This window comes from Hylaeus volcanicus, chromosome 4 (assembly GCF_026283585.1).
Source record: "Hylaeus volcanicus isolate JK05 chromosome 4, UHH_iyHylVolc1.0_haploid, whole genome shotgun sequence".
In the NCBI taxonomy this organism is placed as follows: domain Eukaryota; kingdom Metazoa; phylum Arthropoda; class Insecta; order Hymenoptera; family Colletidae; genus Hylaeus; species Hylaeus volcanicus.
The window spans coordinates 19993703-20006206 of NC_071979.1; the positions used below are offsets into that span (position 1 = coordinate 19993703).

General features: G+C 47.3%; 1 protein-coding gene across 1 annotated transcript in view; it reads right to left on the reverse strand.

Annotated features, from left to right (window-relative positions):
* Nucleotides 1-9378, reverse strand: part of LOC128874929 (alpha-2B adrenergic receptor-like) — a 140252-nt gene extending 130874 nt beyond the window's left edge. Inside the window, exon 1 of the mRNA XM_054120111.1 lies at nt 5619-9378. Coding sequence (XP_053976086.1) covers nt 5619-6743 — 1125 coding nt within the window. The 5' untranslated portion in view covers nt 6744-9378. The remainder of the gene's footprint in view (nt 1-5618) is intronic.
* Between the last annotated feature and the right edge of the window lie 3126 nt (nt 9379-12504).

The following is a 12504-nucleotide window of genomic DNA, read 5'->3' on the forward strand; positions in this document are numbered from 1 at the left end:
AAAAATCCGTCGACGCGGACGATGAGCGAGGGGAGGGTCGTGTCTCGGCGACGGCGTCTTCTGCGGCTGTAAGATTGTCAGCCGCCCGTAATAGCGGCCCCGACGGTGAATTACGGTTGAGAAAAGTAAGGGTGAATGTTAAGGAAGATTCATTTCCGACACCCTTTCCCAACGACGCAGACATTCGCGGACCCCACCGCGAACGGATACAAAGTTCCAGCGTCGCGATGCAACTGGGCGCAGATAACTACGGCTCGCTTAACAATATGCTATTACGGGATGAAATCGTGGCGATACAATCGCGAGACGAGGAGGACTTTAATGCCTATTACATTTCAATTTGGCGTCCGGACACTCTGGAGCTTTCGAGATCCGTGCACTTTTCCTGGAGGCTTTATTAACTCGATTTTATTTAGAGAAAAATTTGAGTTCTGCGTTCTGAACCTCTGAGGGATCCTCGAGAAATTCGTCGGGAGGAATCGAGCTGTTCCTTAGAAGGCCTCCCTGTACCTATAGGAGGGTTAAACATGACTATTTAATTTCTTCTAATAGTGTCTTTAACAGTGTGAATATTCTGGATTCATTCAATTTCCCCTGGTCCTCACGTTATCTAATGATAAGCACCTCCAAGTACGGTGAGCCTGAAAAGTCTGATGATTTAGGACCACGCTTTTAACACGGTTGTTCCAACTGGATAAGGGAACACCCCCCAGGAGTCTCGCGGTATCCGCGTGAAATCCTTCCAATCTCCGTGCAAGCGACGTCATAGCCAGCGAGAGTGCCTAATAAAGCTCGCAGGAGATTACAAAACGTCTTAATAAACCATTAGATCCGCGACACGGGCCATTATTCTTGCATTACACGTATCCGTGGCGCGGATGCGACCGCTTAATGGCGTGCGGGGCCGGATTTTACACGGGAGACGTATCGCGCGAACTTAATGCCGACTTCAGTCAACACGCGCGGCTTATCCCGACAGGCTTAGCCCCGCTGATTCCGCGTCGTGAGACGCCTTGTTCGCTGTCACCCGATCTCGTCTAACGGTTTCCTCGGTTGGTAGAGCTTGTTACGTACCGCGGGACATGTTCGCCACCTCGGAGTACGGCTGAGACTACTGGAATAATTTTACGCTCGAATATTTCGTAGGCACTCCAATACCGCGAATAAACTTTCTGCATTACTGTACTCGAAGGTAGTATTCGAGTATCGATACTGGAACATTTAGATGTCAGTAGGTGCATTCGAATACCATGACTTGAACCATTCTATTTGAATAGCATAATTCCAGTATAACTATTCGAATACCACGGTTCGAACATGTGTATTTCAACACCATGATTCAAGCGGAACTATTCCAAGACCATTACTCAACTACAAATGTTACAATTTTCCCATTCGGATACCGCGAATTTCTCTTAAAACTTCGTTTCTTTAAATATTTTATTACCAGCCCACCGTAACCCACCAACCCAGCTCCATCAACTGAATCATTCATAGTACAAATGAAGTAAGTCTCAAAATAGCATACGATAAAACGATAAGAATGAATTAAACAATTCTTATCGCGTTATAACGTAACGTTTGAAGACTCATGCAACCAAGTTGAAAATTTGATTTTCCAGTGGATTTTGAAGCGGGGTCGGTTCCGTGACACGGAGATTCGCGTGTACGTAATAACAGGTCGCTTTAGTCACGATACAAAGCTACATCGAGCAGAGACCGCGATAACGCTCGGTAAGTTAAAATGCGATTTTTACACATCCGGTCCTGTGTCCGTTGGACGGACGTTGCAACAAGTTTCCGAGGAAGGGCTCGCGGTTGCTGAACTTTGAATCGAGATTTCCTGATCTCGTTGCATGATTTTACGCGCGGCGCACGATAGGTTCGTGCGATAATTTTATAGTAATTTCTCATTTTTATTGTGTTATTAACCTGGTGGATTCTCAGTTTTCGAATATTTGAGCACTTCTGTTATTTGAGTATTCGACCACTCGATGAATATAATTCGAATACTTGACTACTCAATTACCATTCGATTTACTCGACTACTCGATACTCCCGTCTTGATGAAGAAAAACGAGTATAACATTCGTTAAACTGTTCTCAAGTACGAGGGACGACATTCTAAAATGGACTCTCCTGGATAAAGCACTGCGATGCAAGTTGCCGTGTTATTTATTAACGGCCCGTGTAATAATAGCTCGGAGTTAAGTACGATTTTATATGCACCTTGCTCTGCATAACACATGTAACACTGCGTACGACATTAACGTCTTGGGACTCGTTTTGCTTTGCCACGTAGCAGTTCTCAGATTAATAATACACCTGCACGACACACATGCACTTTCCCTGTATAATCTTACGCGACGCCTGCCATTTGATTTTTCCATTTTGTTATTAATTACTCCATCGCATTTCGACATAAAAACACGTACAGCACGTACACACCAGGTAATTCCGAGTTAAAATATGACGAACATATTTCAAGCAACAACTCGACTTATTTCTTCATATTTGTCATCGATTTTCGATAACCCCTGAGGGAACATCCGGTGTGTATTAACAACCTACATGGTGACATTTCTGACTGCTGTATATTTTTAGAGAGACGCGAATAAAATTCTTTTCTGAACCCTACACTTTCATTCCAGGAAGTGTGTATGTATACACCTCACAACTTGTTTCAAAATTGATCGTGCGCAGCCACTTCAAGACGCTGCTGGAAGCGATTTTCAATGTTTCGCGTCTAAACATTAGACACTTATCTAAGCAAACACGGATCTCAGACGGTCTTAGTGACTCTTCAATTGTTTAGAAAACATAGACAGCGAGAGGTGCGAGAAGCTTTCGGCGTTGCTTATGTTACGTGCACTGTGTACTCAAGAGAGATCGGAATATATGTAGTTTGCGATAGCGGTGGTGCGTCTCAAACGTACAGAGTGGTTCTAATTCTATGTTCACTTTTTGAAATCCTGTGAATAATGAAATTTTCAAGGGAAAGTTCTGTCTTAGAATTTTCGAAACCACTGCGTTCCTTTTCAATTTATTCAAGAAGAAGGAAAGTTTATGTTGACACTAAAAAAATATTGTTTGTATCATAAAATCATGCCGAATGAATAGTAAAATTCCGGAACAAATCGATCATACTGTGAACGCAGAATAAATTCCAAAAATGTATACGTTCTAAAAGCAACGAAAAGGTAAATGAGCGGAGCACCGTTCAGAATTCAATGAAGAAATCTGACGGCGCTCTTTTCGCCGACAATACTTTTTCAGTGCGTTCTCGAGGCTCTTTGGCCCGACAACAGGTAGCTCGGAATTCCGACAGACTTAATTGCTCGTATTAATAACGCTCGGATGGGCTCGTGCTCCGTTCGAACGGGAGTGGATACCCAAAATTCGCGCCGAAAAACTTGGCCGTTCCGGTCACGAGCAAGGGTTAATTAAACAGGGAAGAGCTTACGTTCCCCGCTCGGACGGCACAAGCCCTCCAATTAGTAACAAACAACGTGATCAATGGGAACGATAAACTTTCGTCGTTCGATCGACCACGAGTAAATTCTATTTTTTCGAACGAACCGTTTTCGCAGTTCCCTCGAGCCAGCTCGATCCTATTATCAACGAGAACTGACAGACTGAAAAGAGTTAAAATATTATTTGATTCGTGAAGTTTTAATAGTCCATTCATTAAAATCATTAATTGCTCTGTGAATTAGGATATCATCAAGATATATTTTGTTTCTTTCATCAAGATTAATTCCTCGCTCGAAAAGGCGTCGAAAAGTCTTTTATCATTTCGCAATCAGAAGCTTCGTTGTCGAGATACGTGACACAAAGTGCGCGCCATTTTTGTTACAATCAGCTGATCGCGTGGTTGCGCATGCTTGTATCTCGATAAAGAAACCTCGGATCGTAAATCGGAGAAAGACTTTTAGATTCATATTTACACTGGGTATCGATATTTAGGAGGTTTCCACTTACAATAACGATTTTAATGTACGTAAAGCTTTTCTTTTTACCAAAGACAATTCTAAATGGTCCAAACATGCTCCGAATGAAATGCCCAAGAATTCGTCCATCGATCAAGTATCCATCGCGATGACCGGAATATTTAAGAAAATAAAAACGTGAAGATCGAGAGGAACGAAAAATTGATTCGGGAGAAAAGGAAAACGCCGTGATGTTTTACGAGTCAGCTCCATGGACCGAAGTGTTGAGCATAGAAATCCAATCTTGCACGCCGTTTCGTAGAGGCCAGCGTAAGCTGGTTTCGAGGGGTTCAGGATAAGGGTGGGTTTCGCCGCTGCATAAAAGGCAACCGTCCGATACTCCCACACTCCCTACCTCCTATCGCCACCCTCCTCACGTGACCGCTAAAGGATACGCCGTCGAGATACTCCGACTGGGAATTTGGTGTATAGGACACTGGCTTTTAGGCTACCTACGTGATCATCTTCATGTTTGCGACCGAACAGAGACGAAATACAGAGACCATCAAAATAAGCAATCCTGAAGACCTCCAGAACTTCTCTAATTCGGAGGATTCAAATATCAGTACTTCAGTTAAAGTTTACGTAGATATCTCAGGTTCCTTCAAATTATCAAGCGATGACTTAACTGTCTTTTGTTATTGGTTCATTTCTAGTGGTTCAAGTTTCGCCTCTGAAAGTTAAATATTCATTTGAATTACAGAATAATGAAGGCTTCAAGAACGAATTTCCGATTGAAGTAGGAAATGGAGGACTACGAGACGATCGCTCCCCAGATAAATGTTTCAAATTAACGTTCAAGTGTATCTCACATTCAAAAAGCCTCGAATGAATTAACTTTGCGCAAACATCAACCAAAGAAGTGACACGAAGATCACTGCTCGATCTCGCCACTTTGTCTTCGCGATCTTTATACTTCGAGACAACGAAAGGAATCCAACTTAATGCGATGCATTCGAATCCGAAACCCACTTTGTCGTTTCGAACAATGAATCCACCTTCGATGAGTAATTTACTGTTAAATCAATTCACCCCCGGTGTTAAGCTGTCGATTAGCTCGAGTCACATCTGTTGTGATTATGTGTGAACATCAGTTGCGATTTCAGTAACTCGCCAGGATTTTATCAACAATTCCATTATTAACCGACCAAATTACATATAAAAATTCATGCACTCTCTTCGTGAGTATTTTAATCGAAAAAAAATTACCGTATGATCCACTGCGTACTCTTCCAAAAAAAAAAAATCCCGAACATCGCCCATTTTTCTATCCAAGATTTTTCTACTCAAATCTGAAATGTGAACCGGTAATCTGTCATTCGCAACAGCGACGCTGCGATGCAGCCAGTCTCGAGGAAATAATTAACTCCCGTATTGGGCTCCTCCTGGTTCCGGTGTGGGCGAGCAAATTGTGTTTTAAACATTAACCTGTTCCCCCCGGAGCGAGCGGCAGTGTTAAGTATCATCGCGTGTTGTCGACCCTGGCGAGCCCCCATTAAACGTCGCATCGGGCGGCCATATTTTCCCGTCCCGTTTCCATCAAAACTTCGATCGTTTACAGAAATTAGATAGAGTCGCAGCCTCGTCGGCCGCCGTAAAGGCTGCTCCCAGATCTCCCGAAGGACTCACCTTGCACTTGGGGTACTCCTCCTCCGGAGTGGGTCTTTTCCAACCCAATAGCGGCGGGATGCACACCAGAGCCGAGAGCAACCACACCAGAGCGATCATCAGCGCTGCTCTGGCTGGCGTCCTCTTCTTTAGGTACTCCACCGCGTGGGTGATGCTCCAGAATCTGTCGAGGCTGATCAGGCACAGGTTCATGATGCTGGCGGTGCACAGTAACACGTCCATGGCCGAGTAAATGTCGCACCACCAGTAGCCGAAGATCCAATAGCCCATGATCTCGTTTGCCAAGGAGAACGGCATGATCACCAGACCTAGGAAGAAATCCGCCACCGCTAGACTGGCGATGAACCAGTTCTGTATGCTTTTCAACGCCTTCTCGGTGGCGATAGCGATTATCACCAGCATGTTACCAACGACGATCACGATCATAAGCAGCGTCGCTATAATCGACGCGAGCACTATGTGCGGCATGGTGTAGCCCGAGGGGTACATGCTCTCGCCGTAGATAACGTACGTGGACGTGTCGTTGCTCAGGCTACTGTTCCACCCCAATGGCAGGCTGTCGTTGAACGAGTCGTTGTACGGTCCGATGTCCTCCATGATCCCGCCCAAACCGAACAGCAGCTCCAGCTCTCTGAGCCCTGCCGCGTCCTCTTTCCCGACGCCGATGGTGCTGTTCAGATCAGCGGTGCTCCCCTCGCCGCTCCCCGTCACGTCCAGCTCGTCCGTCTCGTCAGCGACGAGGAACGGCGATCCCGACGTGCTGTCCCCGCCGACGTATTGTCCCCCGGTGTACGATCTGACGCACGCACAGTCCGTCCTCGTCGTTCCTTCCTTGCCGTGAACGCCGACCTCTTGTACCGTTGTGGTGTTCACCCTGGCGTCGACGACGAGTCCTCCGTCGACGTCGGGTCCTCCGTCGATGTCGAGTCCTCCGTCGACGTCGGGATTCCCTGTTCGAGGATGCTGCTCGTCGCTCGGGATCGCGCGGCTCGAGTGGGCCTCGTTAACAGAAGACGTAGTGCCACCTGTTGGTCGAGGCCACGTCATGTTCTCCTCGAAGACGCTGGTGGACGCCGTGGTCGAACTACCGGCGTCGATGGTCATAATGCTGCCGAGGAGCGGCATCACTCGCACCCTCGCCGTCGACTGTTGATGCTATCTCGACGAAGTCGTGGTGGACGCGACGGCCGCGCGCGAGTAGCAGCGTGCACCGGGTGCCAGCTCGAGTAGCAGCAGCAGCAGGATGGTGGTGGTCTCGTCGCATCTCGAGGCCAGAGGCGTCATGCCCGTTTCAGGATGATGGCATCGTCGGCGTAACGGACAGTGTCGTGCTGCTGGTGTCTACGCTTCGACGACCTCCCCAGTTGAATGGGGATGGATGGCGATCACCCTTTATTCTGGTCACTGAACGAATTCAACGTACCCTGACCGAGGGGTCGCTTCTGCGTCGAACCGAATCTTCTAGGTGCCTCTGAGTCGAGTCTCCGGCGTTGGGTTGCGACGTTTGCTCTTGATTTATTGCTTGCGTTAGTCGCGACTACCTGCTCGTGCTTCCGGTGGCCCCACCGGTCCCACGATGACGGAGTTAATACGGAAAGAGCGTACAGAGAGATTTGAGGATAGTCCGCCGGCTGGATTAAGAAGATAAAGGTGGATAGAGGGAAACAGCGCGGGAACGAGAGAGACAACGACGGACGAGATGAAAAAGAAGGAAGAGATTGCGAATGAACGTGAAAAATTGGTCCCCCTTTTTTTTTTACCTTCCTCTTAGATTAAAAATCCGGACTCGAATGCCCTCCTGCGAGGTGCGAATTCGAGCTCCCGCGGCGACCGGCGCACAATTTTATCTAACGAATCGGCCTTGAGCTGATCGTGGAGCTCGTCGACCCGAGATCCTCGCGACGGAAACGCGTCACGCTTCCACCCAACGCGACCCGGTCGAGTGTTCGACGACCGACTTCTTCCCCTAGGAGTGTTTCTACGCGCGGCTCGACGGTGCTTTCGCTCCGCGAGCTAATTAATTATCGCGCCGCTGCTAAAAAAGGCTAAGCGCTGGATACCCGTACTGCTCCGACTTGCATTTGCGAATTGTATTCTTATTACATTATTTATTTATTTTTTAAATATTTTATTGTTTTTTTTTTTTTTAAATACTTATCTTCGTTAACCCGAAAGAGAACAGAGAATCGAGAGATTTAGTAGATCCTAGCCTTACGATTTATACACATTTATACACACCGCGCTCGTTCCACCGTTGCACAGTTCGGTGCGCAGCTAACCTCGAACAACTTACGACTTATTACTTATTCCGTACTTACAGGAGTAACTGGAGAAATGGAGAAGGAGCGACGGAGAGGGAGATAGACGAAAAAAGGGGAGACCAAACGCGAAGACACGTCCTCCGTGCGGAGTCGCGGGACCCTTATGTACACCTATTTACACGCTCGAGACTCGCCGACTCACGCCCCTGAACCCTCCACCGGTTTGTCCTTTAACCCTCGCTCATTCGACACCGAGGATCAACAGGATGCACACACCATCCGCTCGCGGAACTCAGAGTCCTCGGACACCTAACCGTGGCAGCGTCAGCTGATCACCGATCGAGGAAAAGTCTCTCTCAGGCGATTATTCTCGGCTCCTTCGGGATCCTTCGTGGTCCTTTCGTTGACCTATCCACACGGTGAAGTCGGCCAAGATCCCAGTCGGTCACGCTGCTAGCTTCTCCGTCGAGCTTGGCACCCTCGATGTCTCTTCGTTCGACGCATTTCCCATCGAACGCGTTGTACCCCCTGTCGCTCTGTCACCACAGTCACCCTCGAGTCACCTGATACACTCGACACCCATCCAAATCTCACAGCATCCTCTTCAGGCTCGGCACACGGCGTCTCTTCTCCGGAGCGGTGGACCGCAGATTGTCGGCCGCACGGAACCGTCTACGCGTCACGAGGCCCTCGAGAGTGGCACGCACGATCCTCGCGGGGAGCACACGCGCGGAAAAGCTCGCCAGCGCGTACTTCGACGGCAGAGGGTAGGCCTCGGTGAATCACGCACGTCAGCGGACCATCGAGAGGTGTCCTGTTCCCAGGATCGGGCGAGATTCCCGATTTTTCCAGTTATCGAGGCGGGTGACGACCTCCGCGACGCGCGCCCTCAGGATGGACTGGACCCTGTCGGTCCTCGTGGCCCTTGCAAACAGGCGATACGTGCGTGCGTGCGTGCCGGACACTTCGAGGTTGTCTCGTGGATGTTTGGGAACGCACTGCAGCCGCGAGGGACGAGCCAGGAACTCGGACTCCCTCTCGTGCCGTTCGACGGATAGAGACTCTCGCAGGATGTCGGCGAGCGCGCGACGAAGAAAGGAGAGACGCCGTGCATGTGCGCGTACAACTCCGCGCACACACACGCACACGACCACACCAAAACGGATCCTAACGGAGGAGAACGCGCGCGCGCGCACTTGAGGAGGGGGGGTGCGCACGGTGCGCGCGTACGCCGCGAGGGAGGGAGCGAGAGGGAGAGAGAGAACTGGTGGCTCAACTGGAGGCTGACTGGTGGCCCGACCGACCGCTCCGTCCGACGGTACCAGCGTCGGGGCGCCGTCTGACGGAGTCGCGGAACCCGCGGCGCAAGAGTCGAGACGCCGCCAGCACCCGACCGCCACGGCCTGACAGTCGACTTTGGACCATCGACCGATCGGTCCGTTGGCGAAAAAATCCGCTGCATATTCTTCGATGTCCTCCCGCTTATTGTCTCTCCGTCAGCGTCCTTGCCCTTCGGTTGCCCATCCGCGTTTCGTGGCTTTTGCCAGTGGTATTTCGTTTGGTCGTTCCTCCGTGGTGAAGAGGCTTGGAAGTTTGACGAACTTCAATCTCGAAGTGGTCCTTGCGTGTTTTTCGAGGGGGGATCGCAGTGGCATCAGGTCTGTCGGTAGATATCTTATAGACGCTCCGAATGTTTGTGCGGTTGAATGTTCTTCTTAGTGCCCCAGACTGCTGGCGAATAGCTTCTAGTGTGGGATAGTTGACAGGCATCGTGACGCATGCTTTTAGGTATTGGAGTTCAGGAATGGACTTGTGTAGCTGTCGATGGACTCCCTGTTCTCTGAAACTTGTTTATAGTTAGGTCTGCGCTTCCTGTTTGACTTATATCCATGGTAACTACTTAAACTTAGCTTGTCCTCGACGCATCAAGTGATTGCCAGCTACCTGAATATTTCATTTGCCTAGCCGATAGGCTATGATGCAGAAGTGAATCTTGCAGATTGAGCTATTCAACAGTTGGTAGCATTCTCCTTGCCAGCCTGTCATTTATAGCCGTACACTAGGTTATTGTTGGGATTGCTCTAAGATTCACAACTTCTGTTCGGCACTTCTAAGCAATTTCACCACGTGCAGGAACTAGTATACCTGACCTACGCAACAGTTGGTAGATTCGTTCACTTTAATGTTCCACTTGACTACCAACTACACGAGAACCTGTCCTTTAGCGAGCCACACAATAGGACTTGATGAGGAACTAACCCGTAACCAGTTTGAGCTTCCCAGTAGGTTGTATTCTCATAGATTCTGCAGGCAGTTATAGTCAGACTAACAATAGTCAAATGCTGATGCAACTCCAACACAATCTTCATTTGTTACATTGTGCCAATTAGGTCAAATGTTGGAGTAGATTTCGTGATGCATGCAACAGATTGAACATTCCACTAAGATTAATGTTCCCCATGATATCCAACCGTACGAATCTTTCTTTCGACCAACTCAATGGACCGTGATGACTAAGTGGACCTAAGGAACCAAGGCAGCCAGTTGTTGATGGATGCTTTCTTCTTGAGCATGAGATGCCAAACGATTGTTCTCTGCAATTCATCACGCGGTAGTAAATGGTTCTTAAAGCTCCATGAATCATAAACACCATTTGTTACCGTTGGACAGTTGGTCCAGATTCTGGAAATAGAATGAGGCGATACCTATGCAACAGTTGGTAGATCCCTCTTCTCCCAAATCTACCGAAATTACAAACTTTTGGTTATCGAAATAGATTGGTTAAATGGACAATTGGGTGCAGTCTGCCAACTCGAATATATATACAGCAGTTGGCAGATTCATTGTTCATCAGTTATGAACTTCCTAGCTACCTGTACCATCCCTTTTATGAATCATCAATTTTAATGTGGTTGGACATTGACTTATGCTTAACCAACTGATCCATTTAACAGTTGATACGTATACCTTTGTGTGACTACTAAATGACTATTACATACGTTTAATCTTGTCTAAGTTGTAGACTTTAATTTAACCAACTGATGTATCCACCAGTTGGTACATTCTTCTTCCCTACCCCCTTTTAACACTACCCAACTAATTACACTTTATCTCACCAAACTAGTAAACTCGAACTAACCTATTATTCCATACAACAGTTAGTGTACTCGTCAACCGCATTTGCCAACTACTACCTAATCGCACACTAACCAATTGTTCACGCCAGTCCACGTACCGAGACCTTTCGCTTTCGCACAACGAACTCTCGAGAGGCTCTCGGCGAGCAGAAAACGGGAAGCAAGTGAGCGAAGCCACGTCCACTAAACCCAGCGTCTATTCGCTGCTATCGTATATTAAGCGACCACAACTTAATAGTAGCCTTTAGAACAACATCGAGTCACCGAATCGGGAATATATTATGTTCCTCCCTTGGCCGGTTGTTACCAGCCTGAGGGTATATTCAAGAACGGAGCCGCCACCACAATGGAGCAGGCTCGGTGATCGGCGACGTAGCCATCGAGCTGCTATAACGTCGACGACGATTACGATGACGACCGCGATAACGGCGACATTGGCGTGGCAACGTTAATCGGTTGATTGGGGTCGTCGATGGCCGACGTCAACAATCGGTCGAGTTCTATTCGTTCCCGTTTTCCCTCGGCTGGTCGATCGGCTGCTTTAAAGGCGAACAGACCAAAGGAACAGGGTTAACAGGAGAACGATCGAGGTACTTCGTTTCAACCCCTTTTTCTACGACGCTTATACCACCCTTCGATATAAAGACTATTTATGGGTCATTGACTCGTGAATTAATTAATGTTGGAATTGAATTGTGACTATGTCTGTAAAAGTATTGGATGTCTTCTGAGAATCTGTAGAATATTTTTAATTGAGTGCACAAGGGTGGTTTTCATTACGCTCTCTATTGTTTTATAAGCTAATTTGAGGTCAGATTTGAATAGCAGCGTTTTAGCTGCATCCCTTTGCACTTAAGTACTAAAGAGTTTAAATAAAAAACAAATTAAAGTAATGGCAGCTAGAAGGAAACATGCTTTCAAAAGTGCTATAAAGGGAACCTCGTTTGACTATCATTTATCCTGTGCTGCGAACTATTTCCCACGAAGAAATAATTTCTTACGAGAGGCTGCCTTTTAAAATACGGGGCGTGTAAGATATTAGAATTTCATACAGATTAAATTGAATCTCTGAAGACTCATTGAGGGTTCCAGATAAAAAGGAAGTTAAATGGAACCTCATCCATCACATTCTTAACACATGCCATGAATAATTCATATAACACCATTATTTAATATTTCCATAAAAATACTATCCCGTTTAAATAATTTCTTTGCGATATTAAAATAGTATCGAACTCGATTCAACCTCCGTATAATAATTATTATTACTGTTAAAAGCGTCTTGTGAATAAGTTTGTTTATTTTTTATTTGATACTGAGAGACAGTTCATACGCGACAAACCAACATTTTCCACCGAAACGAATGTATGCAACCCATCCGCGAAACAGCGCGCCGTCTACCTTAATTTACCAGGTGCTACGTTTTTTTAATTCGATCGTACGACTCGTTTCCCGCGTCGAACAAATTCTGTGAGCCATCTATTGACA